We start from the raw sequence: 18683 nt of genomic DNA, 5'->3' as shown, positions 1-18683 counted from the left end.
TGCCTCAAATCCTAATGAGTTAATTGTTACATGATTAATTTAATTGGGTAAAAATTAAGCATAGTTAGTGGATTAAATAAATAACAGTCATCAGATGAATGAAAGTAAAGTCACGAGAACATTGTGCATATAATATTAAAAATGATGAAATTATTTTTGCTAAGAGAGGAATGTGATTTTAGGAGTCATAAGAGAACTTGCAATCTTATCCTTTGCACAGTAAGTAGCCACGCCCCGAGTGAGGTCAGAGAGCATGTCAGCCTGATGGAACTGTCCTTTCAACCAGAGTGCATAAAAGGACTGTTTAAGAAGTAGCATAGGAGACCAGAACATTGGACAGGTTGAAGCTGTGCGTGTGAAGTGGTCTGAATCCTGAACCCTGAGTATCAACACGAGGTGTAGGCGAGAAGCTCATCTCCCAGACAATCACTGATACAGTTGATTAGCGGTCTTAAGTCAGGTATTGAGAAAGGTGAATCTAAGTGAGACCATCCTACTACGAGTCTCAAATCACTGTATACTCCTACTATCATCACCGATGGCAACCGTTGACACGGCTGGCTAACCATTAAAACTTCTTCGGGCTAGGCCAGTGGGACACCTGTCGACAACTTCGACAACTGAAATTGGAGGGCCCACAATTCAAGTAAATAATCATAAAAATTATGCATATTAAACATTTACAGTGCCTTGCGAAAGTATTCGGCCACCTTGACCTTTGCGACCTTTTGCCACATTTCAGGCTTCAAACATAAAGATATAAAACTGTATTTTTTTGTGAAGAATCAACAACAAGTGGGACACAATCATGAAGTGGAACGACATTTATTGGATATTTCAAACTTTTTTAACAAATCAAAAACTGAAAAATTGGGCGTGCAAAAATTATTCAGCCCCTTTACTTTCAGTGCAGCAAACTCTCTCCAGAAGTTCAGTGAGGATCTCTGAATGATCCAATGTTGACCTAAATGACTAATGATGATAAATACAATCCACCTGTGTGTAATCAAGTCTCCGTATAAATGCACCTGCACTGTGATAGTCTCAGAGGTCCGTTAAAAGCGCAGAGAGCATCATGAAGAACAAGGAACACACCAGGCAGGTCCGAGATACTGTTGTGAAGAATTTTAAAGCCGGATTTGGATACAAAAATATTTCCCAAGCTTTAAACATCCCAAGGAGCACTGTGCAAGCGATAATATTGAAATGGAAGGAGTATCAGACCACTGCAAATCTACCAAGACCTGGCCGTCCCTCTAAACTTTCAGCTCATACAAGGAGAAGACTGATCAGAGATGCAGCCAAGAGGCCCATGATCACTCTGGATGAACTGCAGAGATCTACAGCTGAGGTGGGAGACTCTGTCCATAGGACAACAATCAGTCGTATATTGCACAAATCTGGCCTTTATGGAAGAGTGGCAAGAAGAAAGCCATTTCTTAAAGATATCCATAAAAAGTGTTGTTTAAAGTTTGCCACAAGCCACCTAGGAGACACACCAAACATGTGGAAGAAGGTGCTCTGGTCAGATGAAACCAAAATTGAACTTTTTGGCAACAATGCAAAACGTTATGTTTTGGCGTAAAAGCAACACAGCTCATCACCCTTAACACACCATTCCCACTGTCAAACATGGTGGTGGCAGCATCATGGTTTGGGCCTGCTTTTCTTCAGCAGGGACAGGGAAGATGGTTAAAATTGATGGGAAGATGGATGGAGCCAAATACAGGACCATTCTGGAAGAAAACCTGATGGAGTCTGCAAAAGACCTGAGACGGGGACGGAGATTTGTCTTCCAACAAGACAATGATCCAAAACATAAAGCAAAATCTACAATGGAATGGTTCAAAAATAAACATATCCAGGTGTTAGAATGGCCAAGTCAAAGTCCAGACCTGAATCCAATCGAGAATCTGTGGAAAGAACTGAAAACTGCTGTTCTCAAATGCTCTCCATCCAACCTCACTGAGCTCGAGCTGTTTTGCAAGGAGGAATGGGAAAAAAATTCAGTCTCTCGATGTGCAAAACTGATAGAGACATACCCCAAGCGACTTACAGCTGTAATCGCAGCAAAAGGTGGCGCTACAAAGTATTAACTTAAGGGGGCTGAACAATTTTGCACGCCCAATTTTTCAGTTTTTGATTTGTTAAAAAAGTTTGAAATATCCAATAAATGTCGTTCCGCTTCATGATTGTGTCCCACTTGTTGTTGATTCTTCACAAAAAAATACAGTTTTATATCTTTATGTTTGAAGCCTGAAATGTGGCAAAAGTTCGCAAAGTTCAAGGGGGCCGAATACTTTCACAAGGCACTGTAGGTACATACAAGTGTCTTATATTGGTTAAAAGCTTAAATTATTGTTAATCTAACTGCATTATCCTATTTACAATAGGCTTTACAGCGAAAGCATGCCATGCGATTGTTTGAGGATGGCGCCCCACGTCAACATATTTTTCGACAGGCACAGGCTTCATAAAATCACAAATAGCGATTAAATATTCACTTACTTTTTGAAAATCTTCCTCTGATTTGCAATCCAAAGGGTCCCAGCTATAACATGTAGTGTCATTTTGTGAGATAAAATCCTTCTTTATATCCCAAAAAGTCTATTTAGTTGGCGCCATCGATTTGAGTAATCCACTCGTTCAACATGCAGAGAAAGGAATTTAAAAAGTGACAGCTAAACTTTGTTAAAACAAGTCAAAATATGTTTCTATTCAATCCTCAGCTACCCTAAAATGTAATTAAACTATAATATTTCATACGGAAAGAAGTATGTTCAATAGGAAAACGATATTAGCAGGTGCGTGTCCTCTTCGTACAAAACTAAAAATTCTTCCTTGTTTGGGAAGAAACAAGCCTGAAACCTTGAACAAAGACTGTTGACATCTAGTCGAAGCCATGGGAATTGCAATCTGGGAGCTGGATTTGGATATGTCCCTATAGTTTCCATTGTAAGAGCATGGCCTCAAAACTATTTTGTGGGGATTTTCTCCTACCATATCTATTGTGTTATAGTCTCATACATTATTTTTTACATTTCTGCAAACTTTAAAGTATTTTAAAGACCATTGGTACCAATTAAATGCATATCCTGGCTTCTGGGCCTGAGTAACAGGCAGTTTACTTTAGGCACGTCAGTCAGACAGGAAGTGGAGAAAAATAGACCCTAGCCTGAAGAAGCCTAGGAGCATCGTCCAGAGTGAACAACCGTAAGAAGACGGGAAAGGGAGGACCCCTTTTTAGACAATAAAAGCCTTACAAGCGTGCCTCTGAAACACCAAACCAATACTCTTCCGAAGGAGGGCTAGATAAATGGCGAATGGCACTCACACGTAAGTACATTCATGATTTCTTTCTTCAAACGGGCGGCGGTTCTTGTGCAAAGTATATGATTAATGTGAGAATAGTTCTAAAATGTATCAACGATAAGTGTCCTTTTTACTTTCTCTCTCTCCCCCACCCCTCTTCATTTTCTGTGTATCAAGCCGCCGTATTTTTAAACAGTCCGCTAGGAACCGTTTTCTCATGTATTTTGTGTGTATGTTATCCTGTTTTCTCAGTTAGCTAGTAAATAAATAGTTAAATCAATTTGTGTAGCACTGAATCATGAGTAAGGCTGTTGTTTTTTTCAGATGCATGAGGTTACGACTGTTCAGAATGATGATATGATAAGAGGTTATGATTAATATGCTGACTGTTTTATGGATGTTATAGGTAAATACCTTTAGAGTTTCATCCGAGAGATGGTAACTCTTTAAACAACCGCTCTTGTGGTGCCACAAATCCTAATGAGTTAATTGTTACATGATTCATTTAATCGGGTAACAATTAAACAGTTTGTTAATTCGTTAAATAACAGTCCTCAGATTAACGAAAGTAAAGTCACTACAGCAGATAATTCAGTCAACGTTCTACTGATCCTAGACTATGACGATGCCATCTATATTTAAATCCTTTACATGCAGTTTACCATAGTACATCATTATCACAGACGACCACTTTAGCACTCATCACTGCATTCTCTATCAGAAAGTAGGCTGGTCCTCTTTGATGACATGTAGGTCAAAGCATTGCATTCCGTTCATTTATGGAGAGAAAAAAAACTCCCGCATTAACACAACATCGTTAAAAAGTTTATATGGGAGTCATATTGAGACCCAGGTATCTTTTACAAATGAGCCCTGCAGAATACAAAAAGACACACATCAAATACGAAATGCAATCAATAAATAGTACATCCAGTGCCTTCAGAAAGTATTCAGACCCCTTGACTTTTTCCACATTTTGTTAAGTTACAACATTCTAAAATGTATTAAATGTTTTTTTCCCTCATCAATCTACACACAATACCCCATAATGACAAAGCGAAAACTGTTTTTTAGAAATGTTTTACATTGAGATAAGTATTCGGACCCTTTACTCAGTACTTTGTTGAAGCACCTTTGGCAGCGATTACAGCCTCAAGTCTTCTTGTGCATGACACTACAAGCTTGGCACACCTGTATTTGGGGAGTTTCTCCAATTATTCTCTGCAGATCCTCTCAACCTCTGTCAGGTTGGAGGGGGAGTGTTGCTGCACAACTATTTTCAGGTCTCTTAACAGATGTTCGATCAGGTTCAAGTCCGGGCTCTGGCTGGGATACCCAAGTACATTCAGAAACATGTCCCGAAACCACTGCTGCGTTGTCTTGGCTGTGTGCTTAGGGTCGTTGTTCTTTTGGTGAACCTTCACTCCAGTCTGTGGCCCTGAGCGCTCTGGAGCAGGTTTTCATCAAGGATCTCTCTGTACTTTCCTCCTTTCATCTTTGCCTCGATAGTGACTAGTCTCACAGTCCCTGATGCTGAAAAACATCCCCACAGCATAATGTTTCCACCACCATGCTTCACCGTAGGGATGGTGCCAGGGTTCTTCCAAATGTGATGCTTGGCATTCAGACCAAAGAGTTGAATCTTGGTTTCATCAGACCAGAGAATCTTGTTACTCATGGTCTGGGAGTCCTTTAGGTGCCATTTGGCAAACTCCAAGCGGGCTGTCATGTGCCTTTTACTGAAGAGTGGCTTCCGTCTGTCCGCTCTACCATAATGGCCTGTTTGGTGGAGTTCTGCAGAGATGGTAGTCCTTCTGGAAGGTTCTCTCATCTCCACAGAGGAACTCTAGAGCTCTGTCAGAGTGACCATCGAGTTCTTGGTCACTAAGGCCCTTTTCCCGCGATTGCTCAGTTTGGCCGAGCGACAAGCTCTAGGAGGGGTCTTGGTGGTTCCAAACTTCTTCGATTTAAGAATGATGGAGGCCATTCTGTTCTTGGGGACTTTCAATGTTGGAGAAATGTTTTTGTACCCTTCCACAGATCTGTGCCTCAACACAATCCTGTCTCGGAGCCATACGGACAATTCCTTCGACCTCATGGCTTGGTTTTTTTCTCTGACATGCACTGTCAACTGTGGGACTTTATGTAGACAGTTGTGTGCCTTTCCAAATCATGTCCAATCAATTGAATTTACCACAGGTGGACCAATCAAGTTTTTAGAAACATCTCAAGGATGATCAATGGAAACAGGATGCACCTGAGCAAAATAAAAAACAACCACATTCCTCAGTTCAGAGGTCCTTAACCAACATTCTGATTTGCCCGAAAGGCACTAATGCATGCAACTGTAGGGTATTCTGAAGATTGTTCCATAATTGAGATGCGAATTAACTTAAAGCCATTTTACCTAAATCTGTAATGACAGAAGGAATTTCAAGTTAGCCATCCTTGTGACTGGGTATGGTGTCTCATACTTCTTTCTATAGGTTAGATACATATATATATATATATATATATATTTTTTTTTTTAAATGCATTCAATCATCATTTATATCATACACATTTATTAAAGATAGAGAAATAAACTGAAATCCATCCCCCTGTATCAATACTTGGTGGAAGTACCTTTGACAGCCATTGTGAAACAAAAAAAGAAAGAAAGTCTCAGCCAACTTTGTAGACCTGAGAAATCATGTATACTGTACATTCTTCTTGGCTCATGCTCTGTAAAGTTGGTTGGGTATTGTTGAATCTTCATATATTTACATGAGGATTTAATCAGAACTGAGTCTAGGGCACTTGGGGGCATTCACCTTCATATTGGTGAGCCACACCAGTGTAGATTTGACCTTGTGCTTCTTGTTCTGCATAAAGGTGATTTTTTTTCTCCCAGTGTCAGGTCTCAAGCAGAGGCTAAAACAATTGTCCAGAAAGAGAAGGGGTTAAACTGTAGAACCCAGTTCCTACATGTGAATATAAAAATGTATTTTATCAAACAAAACTATGCTACATTTTATCTCTGGGACCCTCAGGATGACCAATCAGAGCAAGATTACTGAAGGTGAGTACATGATTTACCTCAGAGGTAAATGTATCAAACCAGTTGCCATTATAAATGTTTTTGTTGTTGTTGTGCACTCTCCTCAAACCATTAGCATGGTATTTTTTTCACTGTAATAGCTACTGTAAATTGGACAGTGCGGTTAGATTAACACGAATGTAAGCTTTAAGCTTTTTGCACATAAGACATAAGACATGTATGTCTATGTCCTGGAAAGTTGGCTGTTTCTTACAACGTCATTCTAGTCACATTAGTGCAAGTTAGCAACAAACGGTATAGGGATACCAATCCCTTAGAGGTTTTAATGCATATAAGGAGCAAAATTGATAAAAATTGGATCCTGCTTTGAATTCCAGGTCCAATAAAACTAATGGGCTTCATATAACCTTTATTATTGAAGACACAGGTAATGCTAATGTTCTGTTGTTATTTCAGACATGTATGCAACAACTCAAGTCATCTGGCTATTCAAACACAAAAACAGGTCTCCAACTTCCATTTAGAAACTCAAATATATTAAAATGCTACTGAGAGCAATGTTACAACCCAGTGCTCTCAATGTTAAAACAATAGCAAAAGTTATGCAACTATTAACACAGCCATCCCACTTGGCACACCCTGGTTGAACCAACGATGTTTCCACCAGGGGCACAACTTTCACTGGGGACGCGGGGACCCCCCACATTCTGAAATTGCACCCCCCAAAAAGGCCAGTTTTATTGCTTCTTAATCAGAACAGCAGTGTTCAGCTGTGCTGACATAATTGCAAAAGGGTTTTCTAATGATCAATTAGCCTTTTAAAATGATGAACTTGGATTAGGTAACACTACGTGTTTGGGACACAGGAGTGATGGTTGCTGATAATGTGCCTCTATGTAGTAAAAATCAGCCGTTTCCAGCTACAAAAGTCATTTACAACATTAACAATGTCTACACTGTATTTCTGATCAATCTGATGTTATTTTAATGGACAAAAATGTTGCTTTTCTTTCAAAAACAAGGACATTTCTAAGTGGCCCCAAACTTTTGAACGGTAGTGGACATTCACCTCTGCCAGCTTCTGCCAGTCTTCGGCACCATAGCATAAATGCTACAATACATGCTATCGCTAAATATACTATGGAGATGTCCAGAGTCCTTCATTTGCATAACATTCAAAGATTTACATTACCACATATGCATAATGTATCATTACATTCCCAACTACAGTGCCTTGCGAAAGTATTCGGCCCCCTTGAACTTTGCGACCTTTTGCCACATTTCAGGCTTCAAACATAAAGATATAAAACTATATTTTTTTGTGAAGAATCAACAACAAGTGGGACACAATCATGAAGTGGAACGACATTTATTGGATATTTCAAACTTTTTTAACAAATCAAAAACTGAAAAATTGGGCATGCAAAATTATTCAGCCCCTTTACTTTCAGTGCAGCAAACTCTCTCCAGAAGTTCAGTGAGGATCTCTGAATGATCCAATGTTGACCTAAATGACTAATGATGATAAATACAATCCACCTGTGTGTAATCAAGTCTCCGTATAAATGCACCTGCACTGTGATAGTCTCAGAGGTCCGTTAAAAGCGCAGAGAGCATCATGAAGAACAAGGAACACACCAGGCAGGTCCGAGATACTGTTGTGAAGAAGTTTAAAGCCGGATTTGGATACAAAAATATTTCCCAAGCTTTAAACATCCCAAGGAGCACTGTGCAAGCGATAATATTGAAATGGAAGGAGTATCAGACCACTGCAAATCTACCAAGACCTGGCCGTCCCTCTAAACTTTCAGCTCATACAAGGAGAAGACTGATCAGAGATGCAGCCAAGAGGCCCATGATCACTCTGGATGAACTGCAGAGATCTACAGCTGAGGTGGGAGACTCTGTCCATAGGACAACAATCAGTCGTATATTGCACAAATCTGGCCTTTATGGAAGAGTGGCAAGAAGAAAGCAATTTCTTAAAGATATCCATAAAAAGTGTTGTTTAAAGTTTGCCACAAGCCACCTGGGAGACACACCAAACATGTGGAAGAAGGTGAAGATGAAACCAAAATTGAACTTTTTGGCAACAATGCAAAACGTTATGTTTGGCGTAAAAGCAACACAGCTGAACACACCATCCCCACTGTCAAACATGGTGGTGGCAGCATCATGGTTTGGGCCTGCTTTTCTTCAGCAGGGACAGGGAAGATGGTTAAAATTGATGGGAAGATGGATGGAGCCAAATACAGGACCATTCTGGAAGAAAACCTGATGGAGTCTGCAAAAGACCTGAGACTGGGACGGAGATTTGTCTTCCAACAAGACAATGATCCAAAACATAAAGCAAAATCTACAATGGAATGGTTCAAAAATAAACATATCCAGGTGTTAGAATGGCCAAGTCAAAGTCCAGACCTGAATCCAATCGAGAATCTGTGGAAATAACTGAAAACTGCTGTTCACAAATGCTCTCCATCCAACCTCACTGAGCTCGAGCTGTTTTGCAAGGAGGAATGGGAAAAAATTTCAGTCTCTCAATGTGCAAAACTGATAGAGACATACCCCAAGCGACTTACAGCTGTAATCGCAGCAAAAGGTGGCGCTACAAAGTATTAACTTAAGGGGGCTGAATAATTTTGCACGCCCAATTTTTCAGTTTTTGATTTGTTAAAAACGTTTGAAATATCCAATAAATGTCGTTCCACTTCATGATTGTGTCCCACTTGTTGTTGATTCTTCACAAAAAAATACAGTTTTATATCTTTATGTTTGAAGCCTGAAATGTGGCAAAAGGTCGCAAAGTTCAAGGGGGCCGAATACTTTCGCAAGGCACTGTATAAGCTCAACATTCATGTAAATCAATACCCAAAGATGTACATAAATAGAGGGCTCAGGAGACAACAGCATACAAGGAAAGTATGTGCCATGGCTGTGGCATCACAAACCCTTACGGCTGAATCTCAAATGGCACCCTATTCCCAATACAGTGCACTACTTTTGTCCAGAGCCCTTATACACTGTAGCTATGGGACAGAGGGTCCCATTTGAGACCCAGGGGACCTAACACAGCAGCCAGAGAGTCACACAGAGCCTGGGGTCAGACAGAGTCACGTTGGGGGTCATGGGGATGGAGGTAGTAGTGGCACACGGGCTTCAGTTACAGTTTGCGTTTCAGAGCCCTGTTCTGGGGCCAGAATGAGGTAGAGAAGGACTAAAATGAGGTCATAATACAGATCAAGAAGTATACACCAAGTCAAATGTATGATTTCCTTGGAATACACACGGAACACCTAAATTGTTCCAATGGTTTCATTCCAGTTCCAATCATTGGTATTTCCATGTGGCTCTCTCTGAGTGAGTAGCAATACAGTACTCGTCTACTACGTCCTTTAATGCCCAGTGTGGTCAAAAATGTGATTTTCCTGTGTTTTATATATATTTCCATACTATGAGGTTGGAGTAATACTGTGAAATTGTAAAAAATTATGATAATGCCCTTTTAGTGTAAGAGCTGTTTTAAAAGATTGGCTGAAATTTCAGCCTGTTTTGTTGGGATGGTTGATATTTTTTTAACCTTTATTTAACTAGGCAAGTCAGTTAAGAACAAATTCTTACTTTCAATGACGGCCTAGGAACAGTGGGTTAACTGCCTGTTCAGGGGCAGAACGACAGCTCGGGGGTTTGAACTTGCAACCTTCCGGTTACTAGTCCAACGCTCTAACCACTAGGCTACCCTGCCTGGTGTCAACACCCGGTGGTAAATTAGTCAATAGACCAATAAGAAAGAGTTCCAATCCTCTCTGCCAATAACAGCTTGTTTTCAGTTTTTCCCTCCCCACTCAGACCACTCCCAGACAGTCCTAGCAAATTCTTTCTTGAGAATTGGCTATTGGCTAAGAAGATTTTATTTAGATTTTTAAACTATTTTAATTGAAAACAATCACAGTAAGGTACTTAATTGTTGCCCAAATATGATTTGATATTGAGATAAAAATGGCTTTATTAGACCTTAAACTGCAATATGTAACTTTTTGGGTGACCAGATTCACATGGAAATGTTAGTTATAGATCTGTCATTCTCATTGAAAGCAAGTCTAAGAAGCATTCGATTTATGTTATATTTCTATGCTTCCAATTCTTAAGTTTAGTTTTTGCGTCTTTTACTTTCGGTTTTGTATACCAGCTTCAAACAGCTGAAGAAAAAAACAATGTTATTGAAAATATTTTTCATACTGGTTAAGATGATACAATGATTCTCTACGCTGCTTTCTTTGTCACATAAACTGAAATTAGGCAAACTATTAGAATTTTAGCAACCAGGAAATGGCAGAGCGATTTCTGCATATTGCACGTTTAAGAATTATGACATCACTGGCTAATAATCCCTCTCCATCTTGCTCTAGGTTCCAGCCAGGATCCTCTTCCAGGATCCTGTGTGTCCTAGGCTTCTGTTCCTCACTGCCCAGGGACATATGGCCAGCTGATGGAGCTCCCAGACAGCTGCATGTCCCTGATGAGGGTCTCGATGGGCATCTTGCCCACCAAGCGCATGAAGAACAGCTGGGAGATGAGATTAGCGGGCACGGCCCTGAGAGCAGGCAGGCGGAGGAGAAGACGTCCGAAGCGCTGTGGCTGACCCGGGTACTGCATCCTCTCGTACTCCGTCAGAGCCACCTGGGCCTTCTCCTGCAGAGACTCCACATGGACGGGGTCTGTCAAACCACACGCATCTAAAGAGGACAAACCAGGACACACAGACAGACTTAAGCATGGACTTAAGGTCAATCAGAAGTGCAGAAATGGTCAGCACTATAGTGCAGAACACAGGCAGGAGCAACAGTAATGGAAGAGAATATGACTTCTCAAACAACTTGAGATCAATGAGACATGCTGATTGAAAGGTCAGTTGTGCTTCTGCAGAGGTGTAGGTCAATATTTATCATATGGACAGAGATGTAACACTTTAAAAAGCTGTTCATATGAGAAATGTGGACCTACAGACTGAACTTTACATCAGCATGACTAATGTTGTCTAGATTTGAATACTAATAATGGGTTTTCTGGGAGTTAACGGAACACTCATTCTAAAGCTATGAGCCTGGGCCTATATCCGACTTTCTCTCATATTCTCGCTTTCTAATCTGAGCGCAAGCAAGAGTTATAATTCTTGCTAGGAATCAATTCAGCAATAGTATTCCTAGGGATTGTGTATAGTGAGGCACTGCAGTATATCAGTATTTCTAGTAAGTTGGGGGACATTTTGAAAACGGAGCCAAAAGAACCCGGCCAGAGTGACTCACTATGAACATTAAAACCAGCAGAGTAGCAGCCTGTTAGGACTAGGTGTTGTATTTCTCAAGTGTAAGGGTTTTGGTTTGGACCAGAGAGTGATGACCGACCAGTACACTGACCTGGAGAGAAGAGGGTGATGGCCTTGAGGCAGCTGTACTCTACTGAGTCCACTTGGAGCCGGGTCAGCTTGTCCACCTGGTCCTGGAACAACCTCACCTGGTCCATGAAGGACACCACCCTCTCCGCCGACATGGGCTGTGAGTGGAAGCCGGCCGCGGCCAGCAAAGGAGCCATGTGTAGCGGCAGGGCGGACTGGGCTGCATTCAGGGTGAACAGCTCGCTCCAGCTCAGCCTCAACAGAGCCACCTGATCAGTGACAGGCAGCTCAGGGAAGAAAGGGATGTTCCTGGCCCACTCGATGGTGCTGAAGAGGAGGCGTGCCGCCAGCTCGCAGATGTTGTCGATGCCCATGACGGAGCCTCCTCCAGCACCATGCATCTGCTGCTGGCCGTACTGGGATCCGTAGCGGATGCTGGGGTAGGGCTCGGCGTGGAGCAGCTGGGAGGTGAGCTCTGACATGGGCTGGCCGTTGAAGAATTCGCCCCCTACTGGCCTGGTACCGCCACCTCCGCCGACCAGAGAAGTGGGACTGATGCCTGGGTGGGATGGAGGGATACGTCCACGCTGGACTGCTGGAGGGAAGAGAGAGAGGGCGGAGAGGGGAAGAGGGGGAGAGAAAGGGCTTTGTAGAGGTTGTAGAGGCTAATGCAAAACACGCTGGCAAGCTAACGTTCACCATTGAACATAACAGGTGTTTGTTGATGGAAAAGTATGCTGACTCTAGCCCTTTAACGCCAAATGTTACATACACGTAACAGTGTATTTAAACACCTGGTAACGTGTCTGTACGCAATCAAAACATCAAATAACACCAGTCTCTTCTAGATGAAATCCTAATAGATACTTTTGACACTATCTGGTGGCCGATCATTGTAATTACCAAACCGGAAATCGTCACTCTAAATGGCACGCCTCTGCATCTTGTCAACACGGCAGTTCTGCTCCCCCGAAACGGTCTCGTAAAAGGTGAGTTTCTGAAATTCAATGCATGCAAAATGCTCATTAGATGTCCAGAGATGCTTGAGTGAACTTTCTAAGAACAATATTCCATTTCGGCAAAGTATAGAACACTCGAAAAAGTAACTTTGCATATATGTAACATTGGGCGTTAATTAAGTGCTGCAAACCACACATTTTAGCAGTGGTATATTGGCCATATATCACAATCCCCAGAGGTGCCTTATTGCTATTATAAACTGGTTACCAACATAATTAGAGCAGTAAAAATAAATGTTTTGTCATACACTTAGTATAAGGTCTGATATACCACGGCTGTCAGCCAATCAGCATTCAGGGCTTGAACGACCCAGTTCATAATGCTTTATATACAATGACATTGTTTGTACATCACGTAAAATAATGAAACCTTACATCCAGAGTCCGGATATCTTTATTAAACATATATTTGAGTGATAACTGCCTAGAGGCCCAATTTGCATGTTCAAAAAAGTGAGCCAACTGCCCATCTCCACAGTAATATATATAATAGACACCAATTAGAGTCGGGAGTTTTGAATACTGGAGCTAGCGTTCGCATGATATGCAATGCATTTTCAAACTGGTTGAACTATGTCCATTTTCTCAAAAGTTTTGTTTGTGTGTTAATATTTGCATGGAGTGAACAGTATGTGTATACTCTGGCTGGCAGTATTTCATACATGAAACGCATGGACTTTTTGCAATGCAGAAATAATAACACAATGAAGATAAGCAACTTGTGCAATATACTGTATTTGATGCTGCTTTTATTACTTGTGTTTCAGAAATAACGAGTTAGATTTCATGATGAATGTTTACATTTACTGCAAGCTGTTCACAATGCAGAAATACATATACAATATACAATACAATGTTACGTATACACTATATATACAAAAGTATGCGGACACCCCTTCAAAGTAGTGGATTCGGCTTTTTCAGCCACACTCGTTTGCTGACAGGTGTATAAAATAGAGCACACGGTCATACAATCTCCATAGACAAACATTGTCAGTAGAATGGCCTGTACTGAAGAGCTCAGTGACTTTCAACGTGGCACCGTCATTGGATGACACCTTTCCAACAAGTCAATTCGTCAAATTTCTGCCCTGCTAGAGCTGCCCCGGTCAACTGTAAGTGCTGTTATTGTGAAGTGGAAATGTCTAGGAGCAACAAACGGCTCAGCCGCAAAGTGGTAGGACACACAAGCTCACAGAACGGGATAGCTGAAGCATGTAGCGTGTAAAAATTGTCTGTCTTCTGTTGCAACACTCACTACCGGGTTCCAAACTGCCTCTGGAAGCAACATCAGCACAAGAAAACTGTTTGTCGCGAGCTTCATGAAATTAGTTCCCATGGCCGAGCAGCCGCACACAAGCCTAAGATCACCATGTGCAATGCCAAGCGTCGGATGAAGTGGTGTAAGCTTGCCGCCATTGGACTCTGGAGCAGTGGAAACGCGTTCTCTGGAGTGATGAATCACCATCTGAATCACCATGTCCAGCTTCACCATCTGGCAGTCCAATGGACAAATCTGGATTTGGCGGATGCCAGGAGAAAGCTACCAGCCCTAATGCATAGTACCAACTGTAAAGTTTGGTGGAGAAGGAATAATGGTCTGGGGCTGTTTTTCACGGTTTGGGTAAGGCCCCTTAGTTCCAGTGAAGGAAAATCTTAATGCTACAGCATACAATGACATTCTAGACAATTCTGTGCTTCCAACTATGTGGCAACATTTTGGGGAAGTCCCATACAGAAATGGTTTGCTGAGATCGGTGTGGAAGAACTTGACTGGCCTGCACAGAGCCCTGGCCTCAACCCCATCCAACACCTAACTTCTAATCGGCCAACATCAGTGCACAACCTCACTAATGCTTTTGTTGCTGAATGGAAGCAAGTCTCCGCAGCAATGTTCCAACATCTAGTGGAAAGCCTTCACAGAAGAGTAGAGGCTGTTAATGCAAACAAAGGGGGGACCAACTGGTCCATGTATTGGCAAGGCAACAATGTTACATTGTTGATAGCAGAAACTGTCAGGTACCAGTGCTATGCTTACACTGTCTAACAACTAGTTAGTTGGACATTGGTTTCTTTCAACCTCCGTTGCTGTGAATTATTCCAAGTTTCAGACAATGTCATTCCATTTCACTGCTAGCCTGGATAGTCTGTTATTGCTATACTCAACTTGTAGTCTTGCTAAACTAGTTCAATACAGGGTCTGTCAAACTACCAAGGCTAGGCTGTGGTTAGCTGTGTCTGACTTGTCATTGAAGTATTATTGACTACAAACAGTCTGGAAGTAAAGTAGACCACTACTATCCCTGGTGAACAGTGACCTGTTACCCGGCGAAGGTGATCCAAGCGTTTCCAGGTCATGAGGAAACACTGTGGCCAGGCTGCGTCAGTGCTGTCATTGGGTCAGATCCCTGCATGACTATCCTTGCTGAATATAGCTCTGGGCTGTTGCCAGCTCAATGCAGAATAAATATGACACCTAGGAGTGGCTGGCTGGCTGCCTGGGTTATCCAACCTATGTACTGCCTGGGAAATGCCTCTGACACAACGGGCAGAATGATACGTACTACGTAGCAGGGGTACTTAGAGTAGGGGTCAGAGAGAGGGAAAATAAGGATAGAGTTCAACTGGATTTACAAATACTATAGCTACATGAATGAAACATGTTTAAATTCAAAATAATAATTAGGTGGGTGCTTATATTTGTCCTATTTCACACAAGTGTGTATTATACACATGTATGAATTGGAAATGACCATGACCCCACTCACCCTCAGTGAGTTGGGCCAGGATCTGCCATTATCAACAGCAACCCTGTGCCTTGCTCAAGGGCACATTGACATATTTTTCACCTTTCGGTTGCTAGCCCAATGCTATAATGCTCTAACCGCTAAGCTACCTGACAAACCGATATTTGAAACTCTTTTCCTCACCCCTAAACACCTTTTAAAATCGAGCTTGCTGTAGTTTACAGCGTAAATATGTAAATAATTTGGCCAACTGACAGAATTGTGAAATGTCAGCTCTGTTTATTATGGCAGGGGCATGTTTTTGTAGAACAAACTTGTGCTGCTGTCCGTTATGGTATATGGAACATTGGATTGGCAGTATCTCTGCCTCTGCGTTAGGCATCGTCCTAGTGGCAGAGATGTTGTGCAACAGATAAGATAGGATAGTTACCTTCTTTGCGCATGCCAACACTTAAGCATTTCTTCAGCCGGCAGTATTGGCACTGGTTGCGGTGATGCTGGTCTATCTGGCATTCTCGATTCGACCTGCACAACAGAACATTAGACAGAATGTATTGTCCTGATCTCTCTTTCTCTCTCCTGAATTAATAGTCTTAGAGTGGCTGCTCTGGCTGTGTGAAAGGAGTCATAGGCTGGAACATGAATAAATGGTTTTGTGGACTGCAGAATACAAATGCTTCTCTGTATAGGTCTGTAAAGCTTTGAAATATATCTTCCTGTCCTGTATGATTCACAACTTAAGAAACAGATTGAGAGCACTGTAACTACTATGTACACTGTGCAGTAATGGATGAACAGTTTTGATTGAATGTGGCCCTTAGATAACGATAAACAAAGGCTCACATTCCTCAGAAGTGTGATATGGTAGTACTGATATGGTAGTACTAAAGAGATTTTACTAACTGTACAGTAGGTGGGAGTGGGAAATGCACATTTGTTTGGTTCTGATACAAAATAAGTCTGTTCGCCATGTGTATACCTGAAAATCTTTTTATTTTTATTTTTTAACTTGAGATAAAGCTGTAACACAACCTAACACAAAGAGGACTCCCCAAGGGAAATATTATCTAACAAGTTACAGGGTCTGTAAGCATGCTGTACATATACTGTATGACCACCAAGAATAGGACTTTTAGGGATCCATTACAGTAGCCTATTAACACAGTAACCTTTGACATTAAATTGTGTGTTTCTTAGACTGCCTTTTTGAAATTGTTGTTTTTCACATTAACGTATTTTCTTGATATTTTACGGAGCGGCTTCACCGACCTGCAGGAGTAGTTGAGGTTCCTTCTGATGCTCCTCTTGAAGAAGCTCTTGCAGCCCTCGCAGGTGAACACCCCGTAGTGTTTCCCGCTGGACTTGTCCCCACACACCACACAGTTCACCACGCATGCCTTGTCCTCGTCTCCCTCCTCCGCATCACTCCCGGCCTGAGGTGAGCCCTCCTCCTCATCCCCACGCAAGTAAGCCTCCCCCCCCCCCAGTCCGTTGGTCTCTCCATTAGGGTTGCCCCATCCCCTGATCACCATGGCCATATCCGAGTGACACGGCTGACACACACAAAGAGGTATTGGTTTTTAGTCAGCTTCCAAGCAAAACTGACAGCGTTATGAAAAGTCAAAACAACTGAAACTGCACATGTTCCAGACTCCTTCTCTTGACCTCTTTCCCCTTCTGTCTCTGTCAAATGACCCGGAGATCCCTTTCACTCCTCTATTTTTCTACCGCGGTGCTGTTCTCCGACCTCTCACTCTCTTGTTCTTCTCCTTCACTCCTCTGTTTTTCCTATGACCCCTAGACAATGGCTCCTCCTGAAAGTTCTGACACAACAAGCAGTTCAGATTTCAGGAGGGAGAAAAGGGTGCAGCCTGCCCTTTCACAGGAAACAATAAATTACACTTATAGGCTCATGCTCTCGCTCGCTCTTTCTCTGTCTCTGTCACTTCCGCCACACTAGGAGGAGGGTCTATGAGGGGTAAAATAGGACCCCCCTTCTTAATTTTTCTCTCCTCTCCTTACACCACGCTACTTTCTCCCTGGACAAGCAGGGAGGAGCGAAGGAGAAGACCAGAAAGAAAAGGACTGCTCTCCTTCAAACTGCCCGACTTACTTTACCCTACTTACAAACTAGTCGGACCAGTTCTGGGCTGTGTGTAGAAAGTGTTATCAATCAATCTTACAGGCAGCAGCACCATTATAGCTTGGCAAGAAGGAGCTCAAATTGGTGTCAAGAATTTCTTATACGTATGTACCACAAGCAGATATTCAGAAAATCTTGGAAATTAAATGTTGTCATTCAACCCCATAGAAGGTTGAGTTACAAAAACATTTATAAATAGCACTTTTTTTGTTTCATTAGCTTGGCAGCACTATTCTATCCCCCCAGACAGACAGCCAATAGTCAGAGATGACAGACAAGCCAGGGAACAACCACACTGAATCTAAAGGCTCACTATTTACAACAAAGATTTTAAATAGATCATGATAAAGTCACACACAGCTCCCTCTGGTCCTGCTAGTCTGTACAAGTTCAAAGTGCAGTGACGTCCCCTCTCTTGCTCTCTTCCGTGCTCTGTTGCTTGTTGTGAAACAGTGTCTGCTTCTTGCTCCTCTCCTGCTCCCAGGGATCTGTGGAAATAGAGACTTCCACTCTCTCTATTAGCCCTGAGACAGAATGGGAGCTTAGACAGAATGGGAGCTCCCCTTAGCAAGCCTCCCCTTGTCCCTCTGTTTCTGTTTCTCTCCCTCCCTTGTTTTGTCAGTGCTTGTCCATCCAGCAGTAATGGCTTCAGGCCTAAGCTTCTTTGCATTCCCGTATGCACAGTCACAGTGTCACGCCCTGGCCTTAGTTATCTTTGTTTTCTTTATTATTTTGGTTAGGCCAGGGTGTGACATGGGTGATTTATGTGTTTTGTCTGGTCTAGGGGTTTTTGTAGATTTATGGGGTTGTGTTCTTTTAGGTGTCTAGGTAAGTCTATGGTTGCCTGGATTGGTTCTCAATCAGAGGCAGCTGTTTATCGTTGTCTCTGATTGGGAGCCATATTTAGGCAGCCATATTCTTTGGGTATTTTGTGGGTGATTGTTTCCTGTGTCAGTGCCACACGGGACTATTTTCAGTTTTCATGTTTTGTAGTTGTGTTCATGTTTTGTGTCTCTTATTAAAGAAC

At 42.1% G+C, this 18683-nt stretch overlaps 1 protein-coding gene across 4 annotated transcripts; it reads right to left on the bottom strand.

Annotated features, from left to right (window-relative positions):
- Positions 1–5858: 5858 nt before the first annotated feature.
- On the bottom strand, positions 5859–18192 carry LOC110521842 (nuclear receptor subfamily 2 group F member 6). 4 transcript variants are annotated; one of them, XM_090232123.1, is made up of 5 exons: positions 16783–17346; positions 15944–16038; positions 12651–12744; positions 11770–12342; positions 5859–11088 (listed from the first exon to the last, which is right to left on the bottom strand). In XM_090232123.1, the coding sequence occupies exons 4-5, from the start codon at positions 12227–12229 to the stop codon at positions 10814–10816; spliced, it is 735 nt and encodes a 244-aa protein (XP_090088249.1). In that variant the 5' UTR covers positions 12230–12342; positions 12651–12744; positions 15944–16038; positions 16783–17346; the 3' UTR covers positions 5859–10813. The 4 variants fall into 4 exon arrangements, with proteins under 4 accessions (XP_090088249.1, XP_090088250.1, XP_021455431.3 ...); XM_090232124.1 differs by having other exon boundaries at positions 6752–11088; positions 11770–12339; positions 16783–17633; XM_021599756.3 differs by lacking the exon at positions 12651–12744 and having other exon boundaries at positions 6752–11088; positions 16783–18192.
- Between the last annotated feature and the right edge of the window lie 491 nt (positions 18193–18683).

Source organism: Oncorhynchus mykiss, chromosome 4, assembly GCF_057628025.1.
Source record: "Oncorhynchus mykiss isolate SJ-2025 chromosome 4, ASM5762802v1, whole genome shotgun sequence".
Lineage (NCBI taxonomy): Eukaryota > Metazoa > Chordata > Actinopteri > Salmoniformes > Salmonidae > Oncorhynchus > Oncorhynchus mykiss.
The sequence above is the reverse complement of the archived record's forward strand: the minus strand, read 5'-3'. Positions and strand labels throughout refer to the sequence as shown.